The sequence below is a fragment of the Orbicella faveolata genome, unplaced genomic scaffold (genome assembly GCF_042242905.1).
Source record: "Orbicella faveolata isolate gen_17 unplaced genomic scaffold, um_ofav_v1 contig_1, whole genome shotgun sequence".
NCBI classification, from domain to species: domain Eukaryota; kingdom Metazoa; phylum Cnidaria; class Anthozoa; order Scleractinia; family Merulinidae; genus Orbicella; species Orbicella faveolata.
The window spans coordinates 7843238-7856092 of NW_028301536.1; the positions used below are offsets into that span (position 1 = coordinate 7843238).

The 12855-nt window shown below is 38.1% G+C and overlaps 2 protein-coding genes across 3 annotated transcripts; one reads left to right on the top strand and one right to left on the bottom strand.

The window, feature by feature from the left end:
- Window positions 1–518: 518 nt before the first annotated feature.
- On the top strand, window positions 519–7312 carry LOC110045902 (protein farnesyltransferase/geranylgeranyltransferase type-1 subunit alpha-like). The gene is made up of 7 exons (XM_089287616.1): window positions 519–859; window positions 2086–2200; window positions 2855–2959; window positions 3469–3741; window positions 3896–3958; window positions 4328–4499; window positions 5525–7312. Exons 1-7 carry the CDS (start codon window positions 718–720, stop codon window positions 5621–5623), a joined length of 969 nt encoding a protein of 322 aa, XP_089143742.1. The 5' UTR covers window positions 519–717; the 3' UTR covers window positions 5624–7312.
- A 947-nt stretch (window positions 7313–8259) lies between these two features.
- LOC110052743 (phospholysine phosphohistidine inorganic pyrophosphate phosphatase-like) lies at window positions 8260–12844 on the bottom strand. 2 transcript variants are annotated; one of them, XM_020758909.2, is made up of 6 exons: window positions 12605–12844; window positions 11443–11784; window positions 10667–10730; window positions 10363–10455; window positions 9854–9945; window positions 8260–9574 (listed from the first exon to the last, which is right to left on the bottom strand). In XM_020758909.2, the coding sequence occupies exons 1-6, from the start codon at window positions 12748–12750 to the stop codon at window positions 9484–9486; spliced, it is 828 nt and encodes a 275-aa protein (XP_020614568.1). In that variant the 5' UTR covers window positions 12751–12844; the 3' UTR covers window positions 8260–9483. The 2 variants fall into 2 exon arrangements, with proteins under 2 accessions (XP_020614568.1, XP_089143752.1); XM_089287626.1 differs by lacking the exon at window positions 12605–12844 and adding an exon at window positions 11959–12538.
- Window positions 12845–12855: the final 11 nt, after the last annotated feature.

Consider the following 12855-nt stretch of genomic DNA (forward strand, 5'->3'; position numbering starts at 1 on the left):
GATGCTTGTCCTAGCACTATATCCAGAAGTAACACTAAACTTCTGACCGCACCTCAAGCTTGAAGAGTCTAAATGGTGTGAAAACGGGTTGAACTCTTCACGAGATAAAAATTACCCTGAAGTAACTGGTAACCGAGTTGCAAGGGTGATACTTCTTACGAAATTTGTGGTGCATTGAAACTTGGCGAAGATAGTTTGTTTCTTACTTGTTCGGGTCGAACTCTCAGACGGTTTCATTATTTTCCTATTCAGCAACCCCAGTCCAATTCTTGTTTAACTAAAAACAGAGTACCGGAAACAGAAAATGAACTTTGACTGAATATTCCAAGGAATTTTTTCTCTTTTAGCAAAATACATCTTCTAATATTCTTTCAGTCCATACCTAAAAGCACTCTTGTTCCCTTCCGATCACCACGGGCAGAGTCCGATGGGACGGGACGGGACGGGACGCCTTGAGATTTGTCTGGACGCGACAAATTTGTACTACCTTGCTTCTACTGAAAACCATTTTATCACTTTATTTGTTTCTGTTTTTTTCTAGCTAGAGACCATTGTTACGCACTGTTTTGAAACATCTTTTGTGAAAATACCATTCGTAACATACAAGAGCGCACAGACCCCATACCTCCCCTGTTGATCTCATCATGACCACGCTCTTGTTTAGACGTGCGTTTTGACCGAAAGAGAGTCGAAAGACTGGTACTAATAAAATACAAGATGGCGGAAAGTTCAGGCGATGAAGATTATTGTGAGGTGGATTTCGTGTTTTACCGTGATCGGGAGGAATGGAAAGATGTCACTCCTATTGAACAAGATGATGGACCTTATCCAGTTGTAAGAATTGCCTATTCTGCCAAATGTGAGTAGTCTAAGCACAGCGCTTCCATCTTCCAGCGCTTCCGCATGCAGCCACGAATTTGCAGACACTTGTCAAGTGCATTACTATCAGAATTTAGGCTTTTTAATCGTTTAGCCGTACACAAAAACCGATACGAGAGACTTAACATTACATCACTGTTAAAAAAATTTACCCCTTCAGGAACAAAGTGAACTCAATGGTTGTTCTCTTGTTCACCGCCACATGCATCAATAGGAACTCCAGAATACCCGGCCACTTATTAGCATTTCATTGAATAACAATAGCAACTATTGTTATATACCTCGTTCTTGAAAGTACACCAGCACATGTAAATTAAGTGGCCGGGTACTCTGAAGTTGCTCCCGAGTGATCTATTCTAACTAAACTTGTGGTTATTTCGGAATGTATGCTAACAGCTAAGTACTTTTATAGAAAACATACATTTGGTGAACAATGATAGCAATGCCTCTCTGGCTCTCGGCACTTAACTTGGGTTTCTGTAGTATAGAGTAGCTATAGAGTATAGCTACCCCCCTCCCCCGGATAGGATGCTTGTCCATCACAGGTTGCTTACCAGCATTCTGTCAGGTTGCTCCAACAATTCACCTGAGTACCAGCCCTGAGTACCAGCCCTGAGTACCAGCCCTGAGTACCAGCCCTGAGTACCAGCCCTGAGTACCAGCCCTGAGTACCAGCCCTGAGTACCAGCCCTGAGTACCAGCCCTGAGTACCAGCCCTGAGTACCAGCCCTGAGTACCAGCCCTGAGTACCGGCCCTGAGTACCGGCCCTGAGTACCAGCCCTGAGTCCCGGCCCTGAGTATCGACCCTGAGTACCCAGTTATTCTCTTGAGAGGAGAGACACACTATGTCTTTCCCCAGAACACAACACAATGACCCTGGTCAGGGCTTAAATCTGAGTCGAGATCACTAACCATAAGGACACCACACCTCCCATATTACAATGATGGTTCACATACTTATTGGTTTCTCAATGTTAATAAAAATGAGCAAAATTTAAACCAAAACATATGGAATCCACCGGGACGTGGATTGTTTGGTTTATAATCTTTTTTGTAGCAATTTAAGAAACACAATTTTTTTGGATTTAGGAACTTGGAGTTTGATTGCCATAGCCTATGAAACACACCCTTAGTTAGTTATTTGCCAGTTATCTAAATATTAAACTGAAATGAAATCCTGTTATTATTTTAAAAATATTTTCCAGTCAAAGATGTGTTTGACTACTTCCGTGCAGTTCTGTTGGCTGATGAGAGAAGTGAACGTGCTTTAGAGCTCACTGAGGATGCTATCAGTCTTAATGCAGCTAACTATACTGTGTGGTGAGTGCCATCAATACAAACCTATGAGAAGAGTGCAGTTACTTGATTCCTGTAAGTTCATCAATGAGCACATGCCATGTTGAATAGAACTTATTTAATGCGATATGACGTGATACAATGTGGGTATGCACTTTGTGCGGGGAAACGGATATTACAATTCCGAGGTGCTTACAAGGGAATGGGAGGGGGGAGGGAGCTTATCTTTTTCTCGAAATGGGAGAACTAGTTAATAGTGAAGGTGAACTCTTTCCTTCTCCAAAGTGAGTAAGGATCAACAGTAAGTTGTTGTCAGTTGGTCCTACATATTAGACAGTGAACTGGAGACTGAATGACTGAATCCAGAGTAAACTTAATTAAGATAGCAGATAAAATTTAGCAATGCTATAACACAGAATGCAATGCTATTAGTAATAACAAAGATATTTTGTAGCATAATTTGCAAACCTAAGGATAAAGGCAAGCTGCTTACATGTATTTAACCACAGAGTATTCTTTGGTATGCATAATTTAACTTTACTAATTTTATACTTAACAATAATTACAATTCTTAAGTTATACAATGTTGATCATCTTTTTATCTACAAGGTATTGGAGAGATAGTTATTGGGTGAACATGTAGATATCTATGGTTTTGTTTGTTTCTCCTAATGGAAGGCATTTTCGAAGAGTTTTGTTGAAATCCCTCAACAAGGACTTACAACAGGAATTGCAATACGTGAGTCAAGTCATTAAAGATCAACCAAAGAACTACCAAGTTTGGTACGTTTCACTTAAATATACACATTCAAGAATTAAAATGTCATGGTCTTTTATTGATATCAGTAAATTAGTAAACAGATGATGAGATTGAAGATGAATAACAACCAGCATGATAGATAACAGGGATTGTGTAGTGGTGACAGCATTCACCTATTTTGAGTTTCAGGTGAATTCCTAAAATTACAGCATTAAGAAGGAATAAAAATAGTTAACAGACCTAACAGAACCAACCTAACAAATTCCTAATTCAGCTATTTATCGAATATGAATAAAATATGGAATTGCTTTTTGTGAGATTTGTTATCTGCCTGTCTGAAGTGACTAAGTTTTGATTAACCTAATTTTTTGTTGATCTGATGGTACCCATTTGTTGAAAAGATTTCAACAACTTCATTATGCAACACCATGTTGTACTTGTACTGGCCATCAGGCCAGGAAAGGTAGATTTAAGTGTGCAGTGGAATTTTGTCACTGAAAAGTTTAACCTGTGGATAATCTTGTCCAAACAGGTATCACAGAAAGGTTATTGTCGAATGGCTCAAAGATCCAAGTGAAGAACTGCAGTTTACTGCAGACATTCTACAACTAGATGCCAAAAACTATCATGCATGGCAACATCGACAGTGGGTCATCAAAGAATTTAGTTTATGGGAAAAGGAACTTGATTATGTCGATAAACTTTTAACTGAAGATCTCAGAAACAACTCTGCATGGAATCAAAGATATTTTGTGATATCTGAAACAACTGGTTTTATTGAGGACATTGTGCATAGAGAAGTAAGGTGAGTAGTTTTTTTACAAGGTTTCTTTTACATAATAATTGAATGCGAATTTGAAATACGACCTGGTATTGTCACTGAATCCAATTATTAATATAAATAAACATAACAGCGTCAGCAAGTCAGTTGGTCGATTGTCATAACTTTTTTTTCATAGATTAACGGTGGATCTCATAAAGAAAGTGCCTAATAATGAGAGTGCTTGGAATTACTTAAAAGGGTAAGCTGAAGGAAGTACACTGTCTTATATTTGAGTAATTTATTACTGTCATCTTTACTGTTTTGTGGTGTCTTAGCATCTCATTTGTGTTTTTCAAGTCGTTTTCTAACCATTATTTTTAAAGTGGTTTTGTTTATTAAATAATTTGACCAAACCATTTTTTCAGGGCTGTCATTGCTCTCTGTCAGTGTGGGCTCACATCTTTAAAATTTCTAACATTTCTCTCATTTTTGTACTATGGTCTTGTTATAATTTGCTCCCTTGACATAATTTAGCATAAAATGACTGACCTATCAAAATTGAAGAATAATATCTCTGAGTAAAACCAGACATCATTAAGTAGTAATTAGCGGTATTTTTGTATTGCAGTGTTCTTCTCCAGACTGGTCTCAGTAAATATCCAGGTTTGAAGAACACCTTGTTAGAAATGTACAGTAATGGAATTGATTCACCATATTTAATGTCAACATTGATTGACATCTATGAAGAGGAACTTGAGAGGGGTCTCACTGATTCAAACTGCCTTGAACAGGCTTTAGAGGTATGTTAGATGTAATCATAAAATTCTAGTCTAGTTCTACAATCATCACAATAGACCAATTTCAATATATTAAAATTCAGCCTAGAACAATAGACCTCTGTCAGTAGAAGGCTCTGGGGAATAAATACAGAGTTTGTGGGGTTTATTCCCCAGAGCCTTGTGCTGAGGTCTATTGTGTCAGGCTGAATTTAAAATTATATTGAAATTGGTCTATTAATCCATCACAATGAAGACATATTTGGTTGCACAGGCCTGCCAATACCTCTTTGCAAGTGTGTTGGGCATTTGAAATCTATTTACTAATGTATGTATGCCTTAATCAATGGTGTTACAAATAGTATTATGTACTAGGTATGTTATACATGTAAGTTTCATTGCATTTTTCCAAGGCCTACAGGGAGAAATAAAAATGTAAGCAATGAGTAAAATGTATGTGTTACCACAGTGATTTAATATATCACAAGTATAGTCTAGTAAGCTCAGTTTCAGTTAAGGTTGACCGAATGGTGGTCTGGGTATTCATAATTTGGAATTCAGAATATCGGTGTAGAGGAAATCTACAAACCAGAAAAACTACAGAAATATGGTCTCGTGACTGGAAAATCTTATGTATCCTTCCTAATACTTCATGTACAAAAATGCAAAATTTTTAATTTTTGTATGTGAAATATTAGGAAGGATGTAACATAAGATTTTCCAGTCATAAGACCATTATTCTTTCACTGTTACATGACATTTAGTTCAAAATTCTTCTTAAATTCAGTCTGAAGAAAAGAACCTTGTTTATACTAGTCCAAAGGAAAAGAAAACATCAAAATGGCTTTTGTTGTGTAGTTATATCTGATCAATATGCATGTGCATCAGCTCTCTACTTCTACCCTCACTAACTTTCAGTCTTGTCACGGTAGCTTGAGGTTTTGATCCAAGAACATTAATCGAAGTGGCTGTGTACAGGAAAGTTCTCATAGTCTTGTATTATTTAGCTCCCAGTCAGTTTAATTGATGGGTTATCTCTTTTCATTTAGCTGTGTCATAAACTTGCAACAGATGTTGACCTCATCAGAAGAGAGTACTGGCATTACATATCACGCAGTCTGAAGAGCAAATTTGGGCAGCCACAATAACACCATCATATTAAATGATGGCATTAACAACTGTTAATTAAATAATAATTTTTAAAATGCTGATTGAAATATATACTCAGCAAAAGCAAAAAGTGCACTTAAGCATCATTTATTTGTTCACCAAGTTCTTTCAGCCAATGGTTTTGTTTGCAGCTGACTATGCCATCTATAGCTGCTGCAAAGGTGACTAAGGCAGCAATATTTCTGTAAGCAGACACTTGCTAAATACAGTAACTGTTAAAACTTCTATAAGTGTCTTTACTGGGCCAGGCATATCTTACTGTAACATAGCTAGCAAACCCATCCTGTCAAACTCAGTACATAAGCGTGCATCATAATCCAGGGATGCACACTTATGGTGTGAGAAAAGTTAATGTAATAATTGTTTTTGACATACTTTCAGCTGAGCATCACTGAGTTGTGATACACTTAGGAAATTTGGAGAACATGAATTCAAAGAAGCTAGAGTAACTTTTGGCTAGTGACTCAAGCTAGTCTTATGCTTCTTTTGTGCCCTCTGAATTTCCTGCATTCATCATAGCTCAGTGACACCTGTATGTACACACCAATGCATGAATCAATAAATAAAACTGTAGCCTGCATAGCAAGCATTTCCGTGGGGTTTGGAAGCAAGGAAAGACCGAGGAACAGGATTTTTGGTGTTTTGTCTGCGCGGAAAATGGGGCGAGAGCTCAATTTTTCGCACTGTAATTCTTTGCTCCTGAACCCCACAGAAACGCTTGCTACGCAGGCTAATAGCGGAGCTTCGGCGGCCTGAAGGGCCGCCAAGCGGAGCCCCATACTCATATGGGAAAGGAAGGAAACCCATGAGTTGATTTTCTCATGGTTACCATGGCTAGCGGTATTGCTCGTGGGCGCGTACGCACGACGACGACGACGGCGATGGCGGAGTTGCCCAACATGGCGGCCATACTCCAAATAATAGGTTGACAGAGACATGCAGCCTTGGTTTACCGTGCGCTTCCTTGACATTGGACATCCATGTTATGATCAATTGACACCTGTCAATACAAGGTATCCGCTGACCAGTATCACGTGACCATATCGTGGGCTCAGGTTTACAGCTCCTCGAGGTCACGTGTTTTCTTGAAGTTGACCGCTGACCAAGCGCTGGTTATCGATTGGATCGCGGGCTCATATTGGGTTAGCTTGTTGGAAACAGGGCAGGATTGCTCGGAAGCCAGTTTATGCTAACCCAGGATTAAAAGTTAATCAAATTATAACTTTTTCTTCTATACAAATGTGTTTTGCTGTTTTGTTTTGCGTATATGGTGATTATTAAAACTCAAAACAGAAGGCCAAACAATACACAGAAACCTCACCGCAAAGTTACAAAACTCAAATCAAAATTCTACCTTTTTCTGGGTTAGCTTAATCGGGCTTTGAACAACCCGGCCCAGGAGCTACGCTTTTAGGCTGGCCTAAATCTATATATTAAAACTGTTAATTGTCTACAGCAAGTAACAACTTAGCTTTGCAACTGTGAAACAGTTTGGAGATGTAAGGAGTAAGTCAAACTCTATGGTTTCAGAATTTACATGTGTGTTACTGTAAGAGACAGCTTTTAAGCAGACATAATTTAGAGGCTGCTACACATCTGTTTGCTGAGAGTGAGTCACACTGACTGACTCATTGAGTGGCCACACTGATTTATTTTCATGGTAGGTGGTGGGTGTCTTGAAAACAAAGACCCCCTGAGACCCCTAAGATCCAAAACTTGAAAACAAAGACCCCAATTTTTTTTACATTTATTTTGGGGGTACTCCTCTCCCCAGTACTTGAATATGGTGGGTAACCTCATCCCATGCATTGACCTTAATAAATCGATTGATTGATAACTCAAGCCAAGAGATTAATGTGCCTTTCGAAAGTCATTTATGAAGGAAATTTCAATAACATAATAGAAACGAAATGATGTAGGATCCTCTTGAGATTTCCAAAGAAGATCCAGACATGGCTCAACGATTTCTGGACTGATTATCGAATTAACAAATTGACATCGGTTTTGATGCATCTGTCCTCTTATTGATGATAAATTTTGTCATAACTTTGGCAAAGTGGCATAAAAAACTGACATCAATTTGTTTTTTACTATAACAAGACCCCAAAAATTACGGTCAAATGCCGGGAATAAATGAGGGGAAAAGACGCCGTAAACTTGCCATAGACAAAGATAAGTGAATTTTATTTAAAATGACATGAACATTGTCAATAGCTTTTCTCGCTTTTTGATTGGCTGCTTAAAATAGTCAATAAAATTTTGTTGGTTAAGTTGACAGTTTGACAGCTGAAAGTTGAAATTAAAAGCTTGCATAAATTAAAATTTATCTGTCTGTACTCTTATTGATGATAAAAATGATCCAATCAGCATGCAAGAAATTAGACAGTTATTGTGAAATCAATACTTGAGTCTATTTTCAAATTCCCTCTCCCCCCAACCTCCTCAAATAAGACAAGTTTTTTAGGGTGGGTGGAAGGAAAAAAGAGAGAGTACTGGGACAAGGGGAGTACAGTGCAATTGTCCGTTTGTCAACCATATGCTCTCCACGGGAGATTAAAGAGTAGAGGGTGGTACATATTTTAAAACTTCACCCCTTTCCCTCAGAAAAAGACAATTTTTGGGGGAAGTGACAAAAAGAAGAGTGGGTACAAAGAGAAGACTTAAACCTTTAATTTAAACTGTTCTGATTATCGTACACATGAAAAATTACAAGAATGGCCTCCCCTCCTCCTCCCTCAGAAAAAGATAATTTTTCTGTGGGGGGAGGGGGATTTTTCCACAAGGTACTTGGGAGAGGAGTACCCCCCCCCCCCAAAAAAAAAATATGTGAAAAAATGGGGGGTCTGTTTTCAAGTTTTGGGATCTTAGGGAGTCTGTTTTCAAGACACCTGGTAGGTGGTGGCCATTGGAGGAGAGTAAGCAGTTAACTAAATAAACAAAGTATATTTAATTTGATTAGCAGTCATGTGGATGAAGCTAATTGTGAGAACAAGTCATTCAAATACAACAGTGCTGTGAGTGTTGACTGGTTGCCAGATTGTGTTTTTATAATGGCAATGTCAAGTTCCACAAGACTTTGACAAACTGAATTTCATCAAAGTCTTGTGCAGAGAACTTTTCCAATTTAGGTACTTGTATCAAATGTTAGTGGTTTAAATTTTTCGCAAAGCACTTGGTAATTAGGATTCATGGTAACTTGATAACTTCGGTCAATATTGTGCAAAAACACTCTTTTTTTCTTCAATACCTTCAGTGTCCAACTGTTTAGAAATGTTTTGTATGGAAGTGTTATGTTTATTAAAAATAAACAATCCTAGATATCTGAATAACACGAGCAGAGTAGATATTACTTATTGCACTCCTTTTGGTCAAAATGGCTCAGAACTAAACAGTAATATTCATTTGTTTTTGTAATGTGCCATTTGAACTCCACTTTCTGTTGTATGAAAGATAATACTCTCTTTGTTTGTTCAAGATTATTTTTCACTTATCTTTTAGCATGGAAAATTTTTTGTATGATTTCATTGCCCTCTGTTATGATTCCTTCACTGAAACAAGTCTTTCATTGTACGGAAGCCAAAGTATCACTACAGACAAGGAAGCTTTAATTTCACATCACCATGCAGATTGTCTGTTACTTTTTATTGTGCAGATTGCATTGTTCTTTGTAGCTTGATAAACATAGCCACGGTATTGAATGTGGTCTCCTACTGATTGCAGTTTAGAACTGTGACGTGTAACAAAGCACAATATCTCTGTCAGTACACTGCAACTGACTTTTGCTGGAACCCGTGTAACTGCTTGTTACTTTTCCACTGTTAACCTGGTGTACAACTGTTTAATTGTATTTGAGGATCATGTCCACAGCTTGTGCGAGGTTATCCACATATCCATCTGGTTTGACAGTAGGGTGATGCTCATCTGCAGGCCTACAATTTTAAAAATATCAGTTTATCTGACAAAAATGACTTGCTTTCTTCCTAGTGTAAAAAAATGTCAGTTGCTTGTGATAGAAAGTTAAGTTTCAAATCAGAAGAACTGTTAAAAAATCTCCTCCCTTAATCTTTGAGTTGAGCGGGGATTTTCCAGATTAAGATGATGATAATGTCATCTTTTGTCACTGTGGCAATATGTTGTCCCCTAAAACTGGCCAAAAAGTACGACCATGTAAAATGAAAGGCATTAAAAGCTCTTTCTGATAAAGATACCTGAACTTTCCAGTTCTGACTTGCACTCCTCGAATTCCACAGGCTTGAGCCCCACCCACATCTGACACTATGTCATCTCCAATCATAACTGCCTAAAAAGAAAAAAGCAGATTATTATCTAATGACTAGATGTCATTTCAACACTTGCATTGTAGAATGACTGATAACTTGGTTAAAATTTGACCTTGGCTCCAAGGCTAAAGGGAATAAAACAAAAACAAAAAAAATCACATGTATTCTGAGGGATAGATTAATGATACATTATTTTTTTATTATTCACCGAAGCCATAGGATCGTGTTAGAATTTTGATGTACAATTGAACCCCGATATTTTGAACTCTTAGGAAACGAAAAATAGTTTGAAATCGCCGATCGTATGTGACTGAAAGGCAAAGCCAAGGGAAATGTCATTGAGTTTGAAATAACCAGGAAACTGAGAAAACTGAGTTTGAATTAGCGGGTCTAACCGTAATTGATGAAATTGCCTATTGCTACTAACAGTAACTTACATCTTCAGGTAACACATGAATGGTTTCCAATGCAGCAAGGAAAAATGCTGGAGAAGGTTTCCCAACAATCTCAGCTTTTACATCACAGGCAAACTATAAAATATAATATTTAGTGATGATGCATTCAAATATTTTTTTATCAAAAGGCACAATATTTGATTTCCTAGCAGGGGAAAAGGCACTGGGTATTTGGAAACAACGTTAAAGAGGGAAAAGGGGGCAAATCAAGTATTGATGAAAAGGAAATAACAAAAGAATAACCTATTATACAGAAACAAAAAGCAGAATTAAAGAAGTTACTAACTTCTAAGGCCTTTGTGTACGGACCTGCATCTAGCACTAAATTTGAACCACGTCTGTAATAGCGGCTGAAAATGATTAATTAAAAATTTATTAAAAGCAAAGCAATTTTAGCAATGCCTTACTCCCATGAAGCCACTCAGGATTGCTTCAAGACTCTCTGGGATGCTGACAACTCCATAATTGAAAGCTATAATTAAGTCCCTCTTCACTTAGTCTGTCAAGCAAGACCATAAACCATGAGGAAAAAATGGCTGTGACATCCTTGGGGCAAGAAGGAAATCACTCTGCCATTTTTTCCACTGTTTTCTTTCATGTCGTGCCTGATGGACTACCGGTAAGCAAAAGAGGGTCTACTTGTAATCTACCATAATTGTCAGTGGTGAATTTTTTAACTTTCTCTACCTTGGAATTCTCCATGTCAAACTTTATAAAAGAAAGGGTGTTCAAAGAGGCATTTGATAAATATCTCAATGGTCATACAAATAGTAATAATTATACCCTGGTTAAGGAGGTTTTCTCTTTTCTATTGTGAGCCACAAATTAAAGCGAAGAGTCTGCCATGACAGCTTTTTCTCTTCAGTATCAGAAATAAGAAAGAAAACTACTTGGACCAGGGTACAAAATATATCAGTTGGAATGAAATACACAAAAAAGAACAAAAAGAAACAAATGGGCAATTTTATTCTCCTCTCAGCCACCCCAAGAAGAGTATCTTCCACAAGAACACAAGTGGACACTGGCTAAACTGGAAACATTGATCAACTTAAGGTAACTCACCCATATCCCATCGCCAAAAGAACAGGACTTTCAGAATTTAAGAGAAGTCTAAAAGCCTCATTCATATGTTCATAAGTAAACTGTTCTTCAGCTCCTCCAATAATAACACAGTTTGGATTGTGACAATCCACTCCTTCAAACTCCGCAAGTCCTCCAGGGTGCAACAGAAGCAAAGGACGTAGATTACGTTCCTGAAGAATCTTTCTTGCCACAGGAGGTGGTGCAAGAAGTTCATTGGGTGACAGTTTGAATCCAAATTGAGCAAGCTTTGAGACAAGCTGTTCCCTTGTACAAGTATCTTCATTTGTGCAAAACTGTACCTTGTAACCTGCTGCTTTGAGCCTTTGAACAAGAATAAGAGTGCTGAACTGTGAAACTCAAAAAAACTGCAAACACTTTGATTTGATTCTGACAGGTCAGTCGTGTACTGACTGGCCAATCACAATTTCAGGACATGTGAGCAAACATCAAAACCACAAATTAAATACTATTGCTGATTGAAGTTAGTTTGCTCACCCCATATTGGCTTTTGCCTTGCTACAAAATGACATTCCATAAATATTTCTGGTGTTCATGGTTTTCTGCATGAGTTTCACAGAAAGTTCTTCTTTTAGAAATTAAACTTGATTCAACACACTCTTGTTGAGAGTGTGTTGGAAACACCCTTCTTGAGAGTGTGTTAAGGCCTTTCTTATGATTATCTTCTTAAGACATATTTAAGGTGGCGTAAACGTTTTGACTGTGTAAAAATGAACGGCCGAGTGCTGAGAGGGAAGGCTGGGCACTGGTAGATAAGAGATATTTTTATTAAAATATGCCTGCACGAATCCAGCTATACTGGCTCTGATTAAACATGATAGACATGAGATGATTTCAGGGAGGAGGACGGGATTTCCCCCATTTCTTCCCCTCACCCCCCGCTTGGGGGACGGCGGGACTTCGAGTTCCCACCAGCATCACGCTGCACATTTGTTTCATTAACTGGGGAAATAATAATATAGGGAGATTATAATATATTAGCTCAACGTCAATGAAAATCTCATTTAGAGTTCAGAATATCTTTTTTCCAGTTTAACACTTCATTACGAACTTCAAAATGTTTAAAAATAATCTTGTCACGACGGAAGTTGGTCTATCGAGGTCTACGCAAGCTCAAGCTTACCTTTCGATGGCTTGAACAGACCCAGGAATAACCTCCCCGCCTTCTTCGCTACTGTTGTAAAGGACACCAGTAATATCAATCAAAACTCCCTCAATTTTCCTAATAAGCCAGGGGGGTCTTTTGCCCGTTTCCTCTCCACTCGCCATCTTTGAAGCCGGAAAAAAGACCGAGACATGATCGATTGATACCTCGTTGACGTCCGAACGGGTCCGATCCTCAGCCTGTCCGACCCCAGTCCCAACCTGGAGCTC